Source organism: Oncorhynchus nerka, linkage group LG9b (genome assembly GCF_034236695.1).
Source record: "Oncorhynchus nerka isolate Pitt River linkage group LG9b, Oner_Uvic_2.0, whole genome shotgun sequence".
In the NCBI taxonomy this organism is placed as follows: domain Eukaryota; kingdom Metazoa; phylum Chordata; class Actinopteri; order Salmoniformes; family Salmonidae; genus Oncorhynchus; species Oncorhynchus nerka.
This window is the reverse complement of record NC_088424.1, coordinates 36,691,587-36,711,212: the sequence shown is the minus strand read 5'-3', so window position 1 is coordinate 36,711,212 and position 19,626 is coordinate 36,691,587. Positions and strand designations below refer to the sequence as shown.

At 45.0% G+C, this 19,626-nt stretch overlaps 1 protein-coding gene across 8 annotated transcripts in view; it reads right to left on the bottom strand.

Moving 5' to 3' along the window:
• The window catches only part of LOC115117041 (receptor-type tyrosine-protein phosphatase S-like), a 141,619-nt gene that overhangs the window by 41,814 nt on the left and 80,179 nt on the right, over positions 1 to 19,626 (bottom strand). For 5 of the 8 annotated variants that reach the window (XM_065013626.1, XM_065013625.1, XM_065013629.1 and 2 more), the window contains 4 exons: positions 7,874 to 7,984; positions 6,626 to 6,637; positions 996 to 1,265; positions 419 to 798 (listed from right to left, as the gene is read on the bottom strand). In XM_065013626.1, the coding sequence (XP_064869698.1) occupies positions 419 to 798; positions 996 to 1,265; positions 6,626 to 6,637; positions 7,874 to 7,984 (773 nt within the window). Of the gene's footprint in view, positions 1 to 418; positions 799 to 995; positions 1,266 to 2,526; positions 2,542 to 6,625; positions 6,638 to 7,873; positions 7,985 to 19,626 lie in introns of all 8 variants that reach the window. The other 3 variants (XM_065013627.1, XM_065013632.1, XM_065013631.1) reach the window with 2 other exon arrangements.

Here is a 19,626-nt window from a genome sequence, read left to right as displayed (position 1 = left end):
TACATCAGTAAATTATTATTAATAAATTATTAAAGAACCAGTGAAGTCAAAAAACGTACTTTCCCGTGTTTTATATATATTTCCTCACTATGAGGTTGGAATAATATTGTGAAATTGTTGTTTTGGCCTGCCTGGTGACATAACCAGGCGTTAAATTAGATATTAGACCAAAAAGAAAAAGAGTTCCAAACGTTTCTGCCAATAACAGCTAGTTTTAAGTTTTGTCGTACCCACACCTAGACAGACGACAATCTTGCTTGAAAAATTGCTTTGTTAAGAAGCAATTTTTTTTCTCCATTTTAATTGAAAACAATCACAGTAAGGTACTTAATTGTTACCCAGAAGTTATTTAATATTGAGTTAAAAATGTTTTTGTACCTTTAACAAAACAATTGACAAAACAAAGATCAACACTGACCTGTCCATTGGGCTCCTCTGGTTCCTCCCAGCGGACCATGACAGTGTTCTTGGAGATGATCCTGGCCTGGACGTTCCTGGGGGGGCTAGCCGGGGCCTGCTCCCCTGTCCTGGCCTCCACCCGGGTGGACGAGGGTCCCTGGCCGATGCTGTTGACGGCTGACACCCTGATCTCATACTCAGTGTTGGGGTAGAGCCCTCCAATGCTGTACCTGGTGGTGGTGATACTGTCCACCGTCTCGTACTTGCTGTCTGGTGCCTTGGCCCGGTACTGGATGATGTAATAGGACACCGGGTCGGGGTTACCGGAGTCCCAGGTGATGGTGACGCTGGTGGCAGTCGTCTCCGTGACGATGGGGGTACCGGGAGGCTTGGGAAGAGCTATGAAGGGAGAAGGAGATATTTGTTCAACTGTCCTTAATGTCTTAAGGCAGACAGCGGGAGAAAAGTGGCCCTTACTCTTGATGGGCACCTGCAAGATCATAGATGGTCCTTACTCTCTAATACGGTGGTATTCAAAGTCGGGGAGAGGGAGAGACAGAGAGAGCACAATTAGAAAGAGAAAGGTTGTCCCTTACTCTTAACTGACACCTGTGCAGTGGCCTTTATAACCCCCAGACTGCTCATGGCCACACAGGTGTAGTTGGCCGACTCCCTGATTCCGTTGAGCTCCAGAACGTTCCGCCCCACCGGCATCTCGTCCTCAGGTGTCAGGTCCTCACTACCCAGCATCCATTTGACGTAGGGCATGGGTGAACCCACCGCCACACAGGTGATGTTGATGCTGCCGCTGGGCATGATCTCATGGTTGGAGGGCAGGATGGAGAAACGAGGGGGCACACGACGCACTGGGAGAGGAGGAGATGGGGAAGACGGGGGAGGATTGTAGAGAGGGGGATGAGGAGGGGGAGCCGGAGCGGCAGGGACAGAAAAGGGGGCGACAGAGGGGGGTAAGAAAGATACAGAAAGAGAGAGAACGAGAGAGAGCGAAAGAGAGAGAGAGAGAGAGAGAGAGAGAGAGAGAGAGAGAGAGAGAGAGAGAGGAAAGTGGGGTAACAGAAAGGGTAGTATGAACTTCACTGCTTTTACAGAGGTTTTACAAAGGGATATTTCACGTTTAGTCGAAACTACATTGGTAGTTTTGAAAATATTAGCGAATGATAGCAGTTGAAATACACAGATCCCATGTTGAGAGACTGCTTTCTCAAGCTACATTTCACCCTGCACATGAAACCTATTGTACGTTTCTCATGTTTTAGCCAGTGTGCAACAACCCATTGCATATTTTACAAGGACATCATTTGGTATTGTAGAATCATCACTGTAGATGCCCAGACTATACTATTTCCTCTTCCCTATTTAAAACAAGATCTACAATACAAATACTGGCGCTCTGGGCTGCACAAAATACCATAGGATTTTTTCCTGAGGAACTAAAATGAGCTTAAATAAAACCAATGTGAAGATGTAAATTACAGCTGAACTACTGTTGCAGCGAAGCTCAAGGCTACTGACTTGAAAACGAGAAACTTCACCAGAAACTTGAGTGAGCCAATTGATAGAACCAGCTATTAGTCAGACAACTTGCACAGAGTGCTTCTGTTAACTGTACCTGTGCTGAATCTACTAGCTAGCTGTCAGATCTATTTGATATAATGGCACGTAGAGGGAAAGATGCATGGATGCATAGAGACAGAGCTCACGGGTCACTTGCATGCCTAGAAGACTTGTAGAAAAAAAACTATAATCATGAAGAGACAGAGGGAGAAGACAGATAGAGAGAGAGAAAGAGAGTATTGTCTGGTTCCTCTTCCAGTCAATGTGGCAACTCACGGCCTCATTGTACAACCAGAATACCAGATGAACGCAGCAATGTTGAAAATAAATAAAAGCGATGTAAATAAGGTTATGGGGGATATAAATAGGTGTCGTTGCAATTACAATGTTCACATTGAACACTTGAAATAAGGAAACATCAAGACATACATCATGAGTCATGACAGAGAGAGATAATCATGACAGAGAGAGATAATCATGACAGAGAGAGATAATCCTAAGAGAGAGAAAGGGGTAGTATGCACATGTTTTTAGTAATTTAAAATTATGCACATTTGTCTGTTGATCCTACACACCAGGGTACAGATGGAGTGCAGAATGCAGAAGAGAGAGAAAGAAGGAAGGGATATTAGAAGAGAGGGATGGGGGCAGAGAGGATAAAAGGTAAGGGAGATAAGAAGAAAGGGGGAAAGGGCAGAAGGGGAAAGAAAGGAGGGATGGGAAAGAGAAAACACATGGCGCTCTTAAAACTGCTGTTAGGTTCTCCAAAATCAGACTTTGATTGGTGGAGGTCGAAGGAACTGAAAATTTGGTACCCCAAGGCTGCAAAACAGAGGACTGAAGAGACAGACAGACAGAGACAGACAGACAGACAGACAGACAGACAGACAGACAGACAGACAGACAGACAAGACAGACAGACAGACAGAGACAGACAGACAGACAGACAGACAGACAGACAGACAGACAGACAGACAGACAGACAGACAGACAGACAGACAGACAGACAGACAGACAGACAGACAGACAGACAGACAGACAGACAGACAGACAGACAGACAGAGACAGACAGGAGTGGATGCAAGGGGAGGAAGGGCAGACAGACAGACACAGTCAGTAGAAATATTGGCTAACGTCAAGATTCAAAACAGTATCTGAATCAGGGGTTTGAATCATGTTTTGAGTCACAATACAGGAATCTCCACTCAGTCAGTGGGAGTAAATCAGGGGGAAAGAGTTTTCATAGAATCACTGGCCTCAGTCTTCCCCCAAATGATTCTCAGCTGATGCATTTAATTTAAAAGAACCATGCTCAGATTCATTAATAAACTTCACCTAGCATTGAAATATCTTCTCTAGGTTCAATGGATTTCACTATATTCCTAGTCTTCCTCAGATAGCACGCAAACAAACTATTCACCAAAACCAAATACGAATGAACAATTTGGCAGTGATTCAATAGCTCGGTGGACATGATCCCATTCAACATAACAGGGCCATACATTTGGAGTGGCCCTAGAATTCCAACAGAACCCCAGAATTGGACACTAAAGTTCAAGACAAAAAAATAGACATTTAATTAACAGACAAAATCAAATGTAACTGTTATAAGAGACATCAAATCGGCAGGCAGGCAGGCAGATTCTCTCCAAAGCAAAGAGCCAGACAGAGACAAGCAGAAACAGTGACCAGGTTAAAACCATGCAGCAGACAAGAGCACCTACTGTACGCAGTACCATACAATTCAGCTTGATATTTTATTTAAGAAAATACTCAACTCTTAAAGTGTGTGCATAACGTGTGGTATACATATCTAACGACTGGAAGTTCCCTCAAGGTATGAAGACTTGTTAAAGCTGAAGAAGAGAATGTGGACATTTCTGTCAAGGAAAGTAGGGTACATCCAGCTCAGCAGCAGGACAGCACAATATTCAAGTGCATGCTGAACAAAGATAAGGCCGAGAATGAACGGTCAGGCAGTGACAACCTATTTACTATCAGACATATAAACTCAGCAAAAAAAGAAATGTCCTCTCAATGTCAACTGCGTTTATTTTCAGCAAACTTAACATGTGTAAATATTTGTATGAACATAACAATATTCAGCAACTGAGACATAAACTGAACAAGTTCCACAGACATGTGACTAACAGAAATTGAATAATGTGTCCCTGAACAAAGGGGGGGTCAGAATCAAAACTAACAGTCAGTATCTGTTGTGGCCACCACCTGCATTAAGTACTGCAGTGCATCTCCTCCTCGTGGACTGCACCAGATTTGCCAGTTCTTGCTGTGAGATGTTACCCCCCTCTTCCACCAAGGCACCTGCAAGTTCCCGGACATTTCTAGGGGGGAATGGCCCTAGTCCTCACCCTCCGATCCAACAGGTCCCAGACGTGCTCAATGGGATTGAGATCATGGCTCTTCGCTGGCCATGGCAGAACACTGACATTCCTGTCTTGCAGGAAATCACGCACAGAACAAGCAGTATGGCTGGTGGCATTGTCATGCTGGAGGGTCATGTCAAGATGAGCCTGCAGGAAGGGTACCACATGAGGGAGGAGGATGTCTTCCCTGTTACACACAGCGTTGAGATGGCCTGCAATGACAACAAGCTCAGTCCGATGATGCTGTGACCACGATGGACCCTCCAAATCGATCCCACTCCAGAGTACAGGCCTTGGTGTAATTCTCATTCATTCGACAATAAAAGTGAATCCGACCATCACTCCTGGTGAGACAAAACCGCGACTCGTCAGTGAAGAGCACTTTTTGCCAGTCCTGTCTGGTCAATCGACGGTGGGTTTGTGCCCGTAGGCGATGTTGTTGCCGGTGATGTCGGGTGAGGACCTGCCTTACAACAGGCCTACATGCCCTCAGTCCAGCCTCTCTCAGCCTATTGCGGACCGTTTGAGCACTGATGGAGGGATTGGGCGTTCCTGGTGTAACTTGGGCAGTTGTTGTTGCCATCCCGTACCTGTCCCGCAGGTGTGATGTTAGGATGTACCGATCCTGTGCAGGTGTTGTTACATGTGGTCTGCCACTGCGAGGACGATCAGAAGTCCAGACGATCAGAAGTCCGTCCTGTCTCCCTGTAGCACTGTCTTAGGCGTCTCCCAGTACGGACATTGCAATGTATTGCCCTGGCCACATCTGCAGTCCTCATGCCTCATTGCAGCATGCCTAAGGAACGTTCACGCAGATGAGCAGGGACCCTGGGCATCTTTCTCTTGGTGTTTTTCAGAGTCAGTAGAAAGGCCTCTTTAGTGTCCTAAGTTTTAATAATGGTGACCTTAATTGCCTACCGTCTGTAAGCTGATAGTGTCTTAACGACCGTTCCACAGGTGCATGTTCATTAATTCATTATTTTATGGTTCATTGAACAAGCACGGGAAACCGTGTTTAAACCCTTTACAATGAAGATCTGTGAAGTTATTTGGATTTTTACGAATCATCTTTGAAAAGACTTAGCAGCTGAATAACCAATTCCATAGGATCTCTGTGTGAACAATAACATACTAATATAATGTGTGTATAAGGTAGTAGTTCTATAAGGTAGTAGTTTTGGAATAGTTAGGTTAGATTACTCGTTGGTTATTACTGCATTGTCGGAACTAGAAGCACAAGCATTTCGCTACACTCGCATTAACATCTGCTAACCATGTGTATGTGACAAATACATTTGATTTGATTTGATTGAATGTAGTATAACCATAGAATTCCATAGGATCTCTGTGTGAATAACAGTATACTGTGGACGGACACAATCCACTGATATAACTTGTTTTGTGCAAATAAATATGAATATACATTTTGTTAATCTAATACTGTGTGTGCTTTTGGCCTCTGAGTGTAAGTTTATGTTGAGCCAGCAGAACTAACTTAGTCTTTGCTCACCAAACAAGCGTGTAAATAATTATAAGCTACTTTTAAATGCCACTTGAATAAAGCCTTATTTGAATGCTTTATTTTCCCTGAGGGGATATGAGGACCACTCAGTATACAAGTACCAAGCTGGCTACACAGAGTATGTACGCAAACAAACAGCAGCAGACCAATACAACACACAGAGACCGCACACAATACCAAAACACATTGGCAACGCGACACACAACATGCCACAAGTGCAGAAGAATGACAGTTACATAACACAAACCCACAAATACAGAACAATAAATACAAGACAACAGAAATCAATAAAAAAATAGACGCACACAGAGCACATGCACGCACATACACTCACTTGGAGCCGTGCCATACACAGTTAGTCTGGGTACAGGCATGCAAGCGCCGCCTCCGCTCTCCGTCCATGCATAGATAGCCTTCTTTTCATTTCCAATTCCTGGGTCTCCATGACAACAAGAATGTTCCATGCAGAGAACGTCACGCTCGGATGAAAGCAATATCAAAGGTCTACAAACAAGGCCACACAATGCAATCAATGCAAATGACTGCGTAGGCAGCTAGCCTCATCACAGCTTAGTGAAACGCCTTCAATCAAAGAAGTGTGTTTATCAAATTAAAACCAATTTGACATGAGGGTTATTCATATGTCTTTTCTAGACTGTTTAAGACTGATGTATCTCTCCTAACTTCAGGTGTAAATGTGTTGTAAAAAGGAAGGAGTACTGAAAGAAAAGAACACACCAACCTTCTCGTTGCTCTGGGGGATGTAAGGGGGTTGATGCAGAACACAATGACGTGATGGGGAGAGAGAGAACGGGGAAACAGAGAGTAAAAACGTCCAGCTCAAAGCCTCACACACACCGCATACACACAGTCACACAAATGTACACACGCACATTCACACTGTTCTTCACAGAACCACAGAACCCACTTCAAATGTAGGATCAGGAACTTCAAACTCAGGGGCTTAAGAGCTTAGAAATTTGAGTCTAGAACCCCTAATTCCAGTCTCCCTTACCCCAGTCGAGAACCTAGAGCAGGGGTCTCAAACGGAGGGCCGTTTGAGACCCCTGGAGGGCCACACTGGCTGTTGGATTGCATTATGTTTTTTTTGTGTCTCAGTTAGACTTGAGAAACCAAATGTATTCCCTAGCCAATCCCTGTATTAAAGTGGAACTGACTGCATTTTAGGACCATGAAATCTGTTCATATACACCCAGAGGAAGATGACACCCTTTAAAAATATATATATATATTTACATTTTCTGACAAGCGAGCACTTAGATATGGTCATTTTCACGTTATCATAAATTCTTAGAACGTTTAGGAATTGTGTGTATTAATCAGGCATTGAACAGCATCCATCTGTTCTGCGAACAATGCCTTAGTGAACGTCATGGAATGTTGAGTCACATAGAACCTATTTTTACAACCTCTTATAAAGTTGGTTTCGTAGCATAAACTGGGAATTGTCTGTTTGTTTCATATCTGCAAAGTAGTTAAAACACTGTCAGTTCCACTTTAAAGTGCAAGAGAAAAACAAACCCCCAGAGTCACTGTGGCCCTCAATTTAGACAAATATGAAGAGGGACAATTGTGATGTCATACTGTAGCAAAGACCCTGGAACTGCACATTGGCCCCAGTGCAGTATGACATCACTGGCCTATTCCTTTTTGTCTAATTCCATTCAGTGGCAGTTATTACAAAAAAACAGCACCTTGATGCAACACCTGTAAAACCCAGTTTAGTCTGGAACGTTATCAATCTTAGATCACCAACTGGTGTTTCACTTGGTGGATAGGTTTGGTTTGGTTAGTGGATGCAAATAGGAAGAAAATAAATAACAAAAAAAACATGTAGATAAACTAGGACTTAACACCACTTAATACATTGTATAATGGTGACAGCTGTTTCAGCTGTGTGACAGGTGTGTGTGTTATAATGCACGTGTGTGTTTGTGTGTGTGTTCTTATACCCATGGTAAGTTCCTACCTCGTACATACAGGTTGGCCGGGGAAGAGTAACGCACTCCCTGAGAGTTAGTGGCCACACACTCATACTTTCCCTGGTCCAACTCCTCACTGTTCTCTATCTGGAGGGCACCTGAGAGACAGAGAAAGAGGGAGAAAGAGAGAGATGGGGGAGAATGAAAGAAAAAGTGAGAAAGAGGATATGTGAGAGAGAGCGAGAGAGAGGGGGGTGAGAGAGAGAGAGAGAGGGGGCGAGAGAGTGAGAGAGAGAGGGGGGGAGGGGGGGAGGGGGAGAGAGGGGGGGAGAGTGAGAGAGAGGGGGAGGGGGAGTGAGAGAGAGAGAGCGAGAGAGAGAGAGCGCAAGAGAGAGAGAGAGAGAGAGAGAGCAAGAGAAGAGAGAGAGAGAGAGAGAGAGAGAGAGAGAGAGAGAGAGAGAGAGAATAAAAAAGAGGCATTGCTATGGGGTAATTAATGATACATTCATAAATCAAATCTATATTTACTCATCATTAAACTGATTAAAACTCCCATGAAAACGGATAAAGAGAGATTTTCCATTACTGGTTCCTTTCTGCCATGAAAAATCTATGTTCCCCACAGCCAGCTTAATGGGATATAGCTAGCTACACACATTATGAATTCCTGGAGCATATAGCTAGCTACACACATTATGAATTCCTGGAGCATATAGCTAGCTACACACATTATGAATTCCTGGAGCATATATCTGGCTACACACATTATGAATTACTGGAGCATATAGCTAGCAACACACAATATGAATTACTGGAGCATATAGCTAGCAACACACAATATGAATTCCTGGAGCATATAGCTAGCTACACACATTATAAATTCCTGGAGCATATATCTGGCTACACACATTATGAATTCCTGGAGCATATAGCTAACAACACACAATAGGAGTCCCTGGAGCATATAGCTAGCAACACACAATATGAATTCCTGGAGCATATAGCTAGCTACACACATTATGAATTCCTGTAACATATATCTAGCAACACACAATAGGAGTCTCTGGAGCATATAGCTAGCAACACACAATAAGAGTCCCTGGAGCATATATCTGGCTACACACAATAGGAGTCCCTGGTGCATATAGCTAGCTACACACAATAGGAGTCCCTGGAGCATATGTGACCGACCAGCTCAATTCGGTCTTATGTAGCAAAATTTGAAATTGTATTTTTTTAAATATTGGATAAAAGTAGAGACTCAGTGCTAGAAAATGGTAAATCATACACTACAGTTGAAGAACAATGGGAAAGTAATTCTGCTTTGGAAGTTGATAAACTTGTAACAGCACTTTTGAGAAAATGGCCCTTGAATGTTTGCTACACCTACTGGAGAGCTCTTCTTTGTCTACACCCATTCAGCACTATTCACACCCTCTTAAGCCTTAGCCCCACCCATCTCATTAAGGATTCATATGAGGCCATGTCCTAAACAGAGTGAGTAGTCCACTAAACAACCAAAGAGGCTGGTTTATACTACGTCTATCGACATGTCTATAGACAGTTGTCGTCGTGACATTGAGAACATTCTATTGTCATCCAACATCAAACTTGTCATTGTCATTATGAAAAAGTATTTACACAAAAACAACAGGCTGCATGACATCAGCAACCTGCTGGTCCAAAATAGCAAAACTGGTGTATTTTAACACCAATAAACGCATCCGTTTAATAAAACTATTTAGTATATGTCAATCTAGCAAACCAGGCAACTAAAAGCAACTTTCTAAACAATGTGTTGGTTAATTTCTAGCTTGTTAGCTAGCTAGTTAACATTAAGTTAGCTGGCTAGCCAGTTCAAATAATGACCATATCATATAGCTGACAATGTCTTAACTTTAGCTAATTTTCTATGAATTATTTCAGGAAAATAAACTCACAACAACATCATTATTTACAAGTTAATGGTGAGTTAATCACAGAAAATAGCTTACGGTTGTGAGTGACAAGATAAAAGCAGGGCATTCTACCAGATATTTTTTTTTACTTGGACACTTGTCTCGTTGGCCTAACGCTATATCCTAATTTGACTTTGGTGCAGGTCATGTTGTTCTTCACATTACCATCTCTGGTAAACACACACTATATCAAATAAAATCTATGTTTATTTGTAACATGCACAGGCTAGAGAAAGTGTAAACAGTACAGTGAAATGGTTACTTGCATGGTGGATTATTTTGTTTAGACATGGAGCTAGCTAAACAATGAACCATAATCCCAACTCATAACGTTACTACCCTGCATGAATCTGCAAATAGCTAACGCTATCCAATTAGGTTCTATGTTAGCTAGCTAGCTAACAGTGGGCTATAACTTGCAATGCAAATGGTTCTGAGATACAAATGATATTACTACACAGATCATACACATAACGTTAGCTAGTAAGCCAGCCAGCTAACGTTAGCTAGCTAGCTAACTCTAAATTTTAACAAAATTAGAAACATATAATATCTGAAAATGTAGCTAGCTAGACTCTCTTACCCGTATACATGGGTGAATGCTTCTCCTTCTCTGTCACTGATGCCATGGTTGCCCTTAGTTTGGAGATGTAATCTGTAGACATGTGTTTTATACAACAGTGTGTTCTCTTTTCGACTCCCTCTGCATATTTGCAATCAAATGCCAGAATTTTCTCCATCTCCTCAGCTATCATAATCTGCTTCCACTGGACATTCCACTGATTTCAAATCTCGGTCCTCCAGAAAGTGGAGAGCATTAGCAACACTTTTGCAGTTCTTCATGATATCTTTTAAAAAAGTGGCATTAGAAAGGATTACCTACACATACTGAGCAGCTCATGTTATAGACAGAAGCGTTCTACATGGCAGACCAATCCAAACTCATCTCTTGGAATGTCCAGACCAACCATTATCTCAGCCAATCGGGAAGGTTCCTGCCTTTTTCTGTGTCTAAACCAACTAGGCTTGTAATTTAACAACTGTACTAATATATGCAGATGGCATACACGTTTGTTATTAAGGCACATGAAAGTTCACATGTTCCAGAATGTAATTCTGCCCAAAAAATGCACTTTGATAAAAAATAAATGTTTACATTCAAATGCCTCTCCTGTGAAGTAGTGATGCACAACATACGCCCGGTTTCCTGAAACGAGTCCCTTATAGCTAGTGACACACAATAGGAGTCCCTGGAGCATATAGCTAGTGACACACAATAGGAGTCCCTGGAGCATATAGCTAGCGACACACAATAGGAGTCCCTGGAGCATATAGCTAGAGACACACAATAGGAGTCCCTGGAGCATATAGCTAGCTACACACAATAGGAGTCCCTGGAGCATATAGCTAGCGACACACAATAGGAGTCCCTGGAGCATATAGCTAGCTACACACAATAGGAGTCCCTGAAGCATATAGCTAGCGACACACAATAGGAGTCCCTGGAGCATATAGCTAGCGACACACAATAGGAGTCCCTGAAGCATATAACTAGCTACACACAATAGGAGTCCCTGAAGCATATAACTAGCTACACACAATGGGAGTCCCTGGAACATATAGCTAGCAACACACAATAGGAGTCCCTGGAGCATATAACTTGAAATCCCCCCCCTCCATCTCGCTTTCTCTGCACACTTCACTGAAGTGTTTAGCAACATTGTACATTAGTATCCCAGTCTCCTAAAGCATGTTATTATCATGGCACATTGTTATTATTCTTTCAGTCATTTTCACCTTGAGCATATTCTGCTGAAAGCCCTTCACAACATTTACAAGGCCCTTATAACAAACTGGGTGATTTTGAAATGATGTCAGGGGCAGAACCACACACAAGTGTTCACAAAAAAAAATATGCACCAAAAAAAATATGCACAACTGAATGCACACACACACACACACACACACACACACACACACACACACACACACACACACACACACACACACACACACACACACACACACACACACACACACACACACACACACACACACACACACACACACACACACACACACAGCGGTTCAGGCTCCCCCTGGCTTATAGTAGTGTGATAGAAAAGCGTACTACAGAACATGACAAAAGCAGAGTGTGGATTTGGTAGGGGGGTATTTGCCAGCGGAGCTTGTTGGGGTAGGGGGGTATTTGCCAGCGGAGCTTGTTGGGGTAGGGGGGTATTTGCCAGCGGAGCTTGTTGGGGTAGGGGGGTATTTGCCAGCGGAGCTTGTTGGGGTAGGGGGTATTTGCCAGCGGAGCTTGTTGGGGTAGGGGGGCCAGCGGAGCTTGTTGGGGTAGGGGGGTATTTGCCAGCGGAGCTTGTTGGGGTAGGGGGGTATTTGCCAGCGGAGCTTGTTGGGGTAGGGGTATTTGCCAGTGGAGCTTGTTGCTATGAACATTTCTAACGAATGTACCAGTCCTGTCTGGCGTAATTGGGAGCCTGCTATGTTTGCAAGTATTTTTGTCCCTCAGGAGTCTACAGACAAAGGTACATACACTGAGTATAAAAAACATTAAGAACACCTGCACTTTCCATGACAAAAAGACTGAACAGGTGAATCCAGGTGAAAGCTATGATCATTTATTGATGTCACTTGTTAAATCCACTTCAATCAGTGTAGATGAAGGGGAGGAGAAAGGTTAAATAAGGATTTTTAAGCCTTGAGACAATTGAGACATGAATTGTGTGTGTGCTATTCAGAGGATGAATGATTGAAGTGCCTTTGAACAGGGTATGGTACTAGGTGCCAGGCGCACTGGTTTGTGTGAAGAACTGCAACACTGCTGGGTTTTTCCCGCTCAACAGTTTCCTGTGTGTGTCAAGAATGGTCCACCACCCACAGGACATGCAGCCAACTTGACACAACTGTGGGGCGTATTGGAGTCAACATGGGCCAACATCCATGTGGAACGCTTTTGACACTTTGCACAGTCCATGCCCCAACAAATTGAGTCTGTTCTGAAGGCAAAAGGGTGGGGGGTGCAACTCAATAGGTGTTCTTAATATGGTGTAGAAAGAAAAAGAGAGACTGAGCAGAGAAGGCGAGATCGATCCAGGCGCTGTATTTAATGAGAGACATGCCCAAACTAGACTGTAGTTTATGTAATGACAGTGGGCTGTCTGTGTGTTTATGTGTGTATGGTGGGTGGGTTAGAGACAGAGACACAAACGGAGGGAGGGAGGGAGGGAGGGAGGGAGGGAGGGAGGGAGGGAGGGAGGGAGATTCATTCTCAGGAGTATGGTATCTGCTCCTGGACAACAACTTATCTACAGAGGTTGAAGTTACAGTAATACTCTGGGAGCTTTGGGAAGTTGTCTTGTTAGGGTGCGTGTGTGTGTTTATTGAGTCATCTCTGTCTCCACTGCAGCTGACATCTCTTTGCTTATCTCTTCTGCAGACACATGAAAGGCAAAAGAGGCAGAACCCCCCCGCCCCCTCTGTCTCTTTCCCTCGCTCTCCTTTCCCTGTGGAACAGTGCAGAGCTGGGCGCAAAACAAGAATAACTTATCTGTGCAACAAGCAAGCACGGCTTTATAAGACGAGGGGGATGGAAAAAGAGAGAGAGAGAGGGGGGAGAGAGAGTAGAGAGAGAGAGGAAGGAGGTAAAGGAGTGAGAGAGAGGAGGGTAGAGCGAGAGAGGGGAGAGAAGAGGGTAGAGAGAGGATGGGAGAGAGGAGGGTAGAGAGGAGGGTAGAGAGAGAGGAAGATAGGAGAGGGGTAAAGAGAGAGGGGGAGGGAGGAGGCTAGAGAGAGAGAGAGGGAGAGAGAGAGAGCTAGAGAGAGGGGGGAGGGAGGAGGGTAGAGAGAGATGGAGGGAGAAGGGTATAAAGAGAGGGGAGAGAGAGAGAGAGAGAGAGAGAGAGGGTGGTATAGAGAGAGACAGGGGAGGGAGGAGTAAGGAAGGTAGAGAGATGGAGAAGAGAGAGAGAGGGTGGTATAGAGAGAGACAGGGGGAGGGAGGAGGAAGGAAGGTAGAGAGAGACAGAGAGGGAGGTAGGAGTGTAGCGAAGGAGAGAGTTCCAAATTGAGCAGCAGGAGCTTTTGAAAAACATTTGCTTCTCCAAATATTGACATTTCCATGGTTTCTAGAGTGAGATACATTGGGGAAAACAAAAGAAAACTGCAAGACTGAATGGGAGACAAAACAAGCAAAAAATGTATAAGATAGGGCTTGTGAAAAATTATCTATTTTTATAAAAATGTGCAGTTAGCTTTACCAGTTGCTAAGCGGTTGCTAGGTACTCTCCTAAAATAAGCTAGCAAGCCATAAATAAAAATTAGCTTGTTAACAACACAGTAGAAAGACAAAGGAAGGACAGAAGACAAAGGACATCAAAGTAAAACAGTTCTCTAAAGACACCAGAGACAATAATATAAGAAACAAGCTGTTTTGGAAAAGGTAGGCTTAAATTGCAACATTGTAGCCAACATCACCAGCATTTCTATGGAAATTGTTTACCCACCAGACATCCAGATGGAGAAAGCTAGGTTTGATGATGGGACAGAACCATGAATGCCTGTTTGCAGATCTTAACAGTTGCAAAACAAGAGCAAATGTAATATTTAATACCAAAGGAGGGCACATATGGAAAGGGGTTATTTGCAACCATTTCCCTTTCTCAAAAAAGAGAGACATCAGCCAAGGATGTCAAATCAGCATTTTTGAAGAAGCTGACCAGAGCAACACGTAGTCAAATAGTCAACTTCTACAATAATGGAACTGTATTGATACAAGGCAATGATTCAAGCCTCCAGACTTTAGAAAATATGTTTGTTACCTTAAAAGTAGAGGCAGAACTAATCTCAGAAACTGAGGAAAAAGTAAAGGAGGGAGATGATGGAGAAAAGCAGGCCCCAACACCTCAAAAGTCTCTGTGACCCAGCAAGAAGCCCTCAGTGTCCCTCTACCTGCCTCACCTGCAGCAGACAGAGCCAAGGACATGCCTACAACACCAAGAACACCTGCTATGCAACGTTTCCACAACCCCCTCTCTCTAGTCGAAGCAGACGTCATAGAACTAAGACAGAACAAGCTTCAAGAGGATGACACTGTCCAGAAACTAAGAGCATCTACTGCTAAATTAGAAAGCAGAATAGACAAACCGAGTCAGACAAATGATGACCTCAGAGACCATCTGAGCACAACAAGAGAGGAGCTAGTGCAGAGAGAGGTACATTGACACCCTCAACTAGCCGCTAGTCATTATGTCCTCTGCATCTAGAGAACATGTCCACCAGCTTGGTACAACACAGGCAGAACCTGAGACCAACATAACCAGCATGGCCTCCACCACAGCCTGATTACACTGCACCCCCCTCCCAGTCTGCTCCAGCCCAGGTCAACCTCCCAGCCTGCTCCAGCCCAGGTCAACCTCCCAGTCTGCTCCAGCCCAGGTCAACCTCCCAGCCTGCTCCAGCCCAGGTCAACCTCCCAGCCTCCCAGTCTGTTCCGGCCCAGGTCAACCTCCCAGCCTGCTCCAGCCCAGGTCAACCTCCCAGCCTCCCAGTCTGCTCCACCCAGACATTCACCCACAACTGCAATCCTTATCGATTCAAATGGGAAGTTCTTGGTCCAGGAAAGATGATTCCCTAGACACCAGATGTATAAGTTCTGGTGTCCTACAACTGACCGTGCAATGCAGCTACTCACTGTGGGCACAGGCTATGTTCCCAACAACCAACATAGTTGTGTCCAACCTCCTACCAAGAAAATACTTCCCAGGGCAGTTGATCAACAAAATAAATCAACAGATGACTGCGGACTGTGCCTCACTGTTCAACGGACTGTGCCTCACTGTTCACTGCTCCCCCCCCCCCCCCCCCATTTCTGAAACAGTACCTCCATCCTCCCCAGGAGACTAAAGCCAGACACGGCTTATTACATACACAGCACTACTAGACCCGGCACATCACAACACAGCACTACTAGACCCGGCCCATCACAACACAGCAGTACTAGACCCGGCCCATCACAACACAGCAGTACTAGACCCGGCCCATCACAACACAGCACTACCAGACCCGGCACATCACAACACAGCACTACCAGACCCGGCCCATCACAACACAGCACTACTAGACCCGGCCCATCACAACACAGCACTACTAGACCCGGCCCATCACAACACAGCACTACTAGACCCGGCCCATCACAACACAGCACTACTAGACCCGGCCCATCACAACACAACACTACTAGACCCGGCCCATCACAACACAGCACTACTAGACCCGGCCCATCACAACACAGCACTACTAGACCCGGCCCATCACAACACAGCACTACTAGACCCGGCACATCACAACACAGCACTACTAGACCCGGCCCATCACAACACAGCACTACTAGACCCGGCCCATCACAACACAGCACTACTAGACCCGGCCCATCACAACACAGCACTACTAGACCCGGCACATCACAACACAGCACTACTAGACCCGGCCAATCACAAAACAGCACTACTAGACCCGGCCCATCACAACACAGCACTACTAGACCCGGCCAATCACAAAACAGCACTACTAGACCCGGCCCATCACAACACAGCACTACTAGACCCGGCCCATCACAACACAGCACTACTAGACCCGGCCCATCACAACACAGCACTACTAGACCCGGCCCATCACAACACAACACTACTAGACCCGGCCCATCACAACACCGCACTACTAGACCCGGCCCATCACAACACAGCACTACTAGACCCGGCCCATCACAACACAACACGACTAGACCAGGCCCATCACAACACAGCACTACTAGACCCGGCCCATCACAACACAACACTACTAGACCCGGCCCATCACAGCACAGCACTACTAGACCCGGCCCATCACAGCACAGCACTACTAGACCCGGCCCATCACAACACAACACTACTAGACCCGGCCCATCACAACACAGCACTACTAGACCCGGCCCATCACAACACAGCACTACTAGACCCGGCCCATCACAACACAGCACTACTAGACCCGGCCCATCACAACACAGCACCACTAGACCCGACCCATCACAGCACAGCACCACTAGACCCGGCCCATCACAACACAGCACCACTAGACCCGGCCTATCACAGCACAGCACTACTAGACCCGGCCCATCACAACACAGCACTACTAGACCCGGCCCATCACAACACAACACTACTAGACCCGGCCAATCACAACACAACACTACTAGACCCGGCCAATCACAACACAGCACTACTAGACCCGGCCTATCACAACACAACACTACTAGACCCGGCCAATCACAACACAGCACTACTAGACCCGGCCTATCACAACACAACACTACTAGACCCGGCCCATCACAACACAACACTACTAGACCCGGCATCACAACACAACATCACAACACAACACTACTAGACATCACCAACCCATCACAACACAACACTACTAGACCCGGCCCATCACAGCACAGCACTACTAGACCCGGCCTATCACAACACAACACTACTAGACCCGGCCCATCACAACACAGCACTACTAGACCCGGCCCATCACAACACAACGCTACTAGACCCGGCCCATCACAACACAGCACTACTAGACCCGGCCCATCACAACACAGCACTACTAGACCCGGCCCATCACAACACAACACTACTAGACCCGGCCCATCACAACACAACACTACTAGACCCGGCCCATCACAACACAACACTACTAGACCCGGCCCATCACAACACAACACTACTAGACCCGGCCCATCACAACACAGCACTACTAGACCCGGCCCATCACAACACAGCACTACTAGACCCGGCCCATCACAACACAGCACTACTAGACCCGGCCCATCACAACACAACACTACTAGACCCGGCCCATCACAACACAGCACTACTAGACCCGGCCCATCACAACACAGCACTACTAGACCCGGCCCATCACAACACAGCACTACTAGACCCGGCCCATCACAACACAACACTACTAGACCCGGCCCATCACAACACAGCACTACTAGACCCGGCCCATCACAACACAGCACTACTAGACCCGGCCCATCACAACACAGCACTACTAGACCCGGCCAATCACAACACAGCACTACTAGACCCGGCCCATCACAACACAGCACTACCAGACCCGACCTATCACAACACAGCACTACTAGACCCGGCCCATCACAACACAGCACTACTAGACCCGACCTATCACAACACAGCACTACTAGACCCGGCCTATCACAACACAACACCGGCCAATCACAACACAACACTACGTTTAGATCTTCTGTATCTTGTGCATGTTACAAATAAACATAGATTTGATTTGATATAGTGTGTGTTTACCAGAGACGGTAATTTGAAGAAAAACATGACCTGCACCAAAGTCAGATTAGGATATAGGCCAAGGACTACATAATGTGTATTATTACTACTACTTTTTGCTACTACTTTCACCACTTTTAGTCTTGAAATATTTGGTTGTTTATTACACTACCGTATTCACTGTTACCACATGGCCTCACATGGCCTCAAGCGTTAAGGAGATGGGTGGGGCTAAGGCTTAGGAGGGTGTGAACGAGGCTGAATGGGTGTAGACAAAGAAGAGCTGTCCAGTATGTGTACCAAAACGATCACGGGCCATTTTCTAAAAGTGGCGTTACAAGTTTATCAACTTTCAAAGCAGAAATATTTTCTATTGTTCCTCAATTTTGTAGCTCTGAGTCTTCGCTTTAATCCAATGTAAAAAAACACCATTTCAGATCCCGCTACATAGGACCGAATTGAGCCGAATCGAGGTGGTCGGTCACATATATAGATATATGTTTATATTCCGCCTCTGACATTGCTCGTCCTGATATTTCTTAATTCCTTTCGTAATTTTTGTGTGTTATTTTGTATTGTTAGGTAATACTGCACAGTTGGAGTTAAAAACACAAGCATTTCGCTGCACCTGCGATAACATCTGCAAAACGTGTACGTGACCAATAACATTTGATTTGATAAAATAAATACTGTAGTAAAAGAAAACTGTAGTATATATTATAGTAATTAATGTAATGTTTTGCAGATTGTAGTATATTGTACTAATTACAAGGTAGGTGTTCTGAACGTATAATCTGTAGTTAGGTAGGACTGGGTTCTGAACGTATAATCTGTAGGTAGGTAGGACTGGGTTCTGAACGTATAATCTGTAGGTAGGTAGGACTGGGTTCTGAACATATAATCTGTAGGTAGGTAGGACTGGGTTTTGAATGTATAATCTGTAGGTAGGTAGGACTGGGTTCTGAACGTCTAATCTGTAGGTAGGTAGGACTGGGTTCTGAATGTATAATATGGAGGTAGGAAGGACTGTGTTCTGAACGTATAATCTGTAGGTAGGTAGGACTGTGTTCTGAACGTATAATCTGTAGGTAGGTAGGACTGGGTTTTGAACGTATAATCTGTAGGTAGGTAGGACTGGGTTCTGAACGTCTAATCTGTAGGTAGGTAGGACTGGGTTCTGAACGTATAATCTGTATTTAGGTCGGACTGTGTTCTGAACGTATAATCTGTAGGTAGGTAGGACTGTGTTCTGAACGTATAATCTGTAGTTAGGTAGGACTGTGTTCTGAACGTATAATCTGTAGGTAGGTAGGACTGTGTTCTGAACGTATAATCTGTAGGTAGGTAGGACTGTGTTCAGAACGTATAATCTGTAGTTAGGTAGGACTGTGTTCTGAACGTATAATCTGTAGGTAGGTAGGACTGGGTTCTGAACGTATAATCTGTAGGTAGGTAGGACTGGGTTCTGAACGTATAATCTGTAGTTAG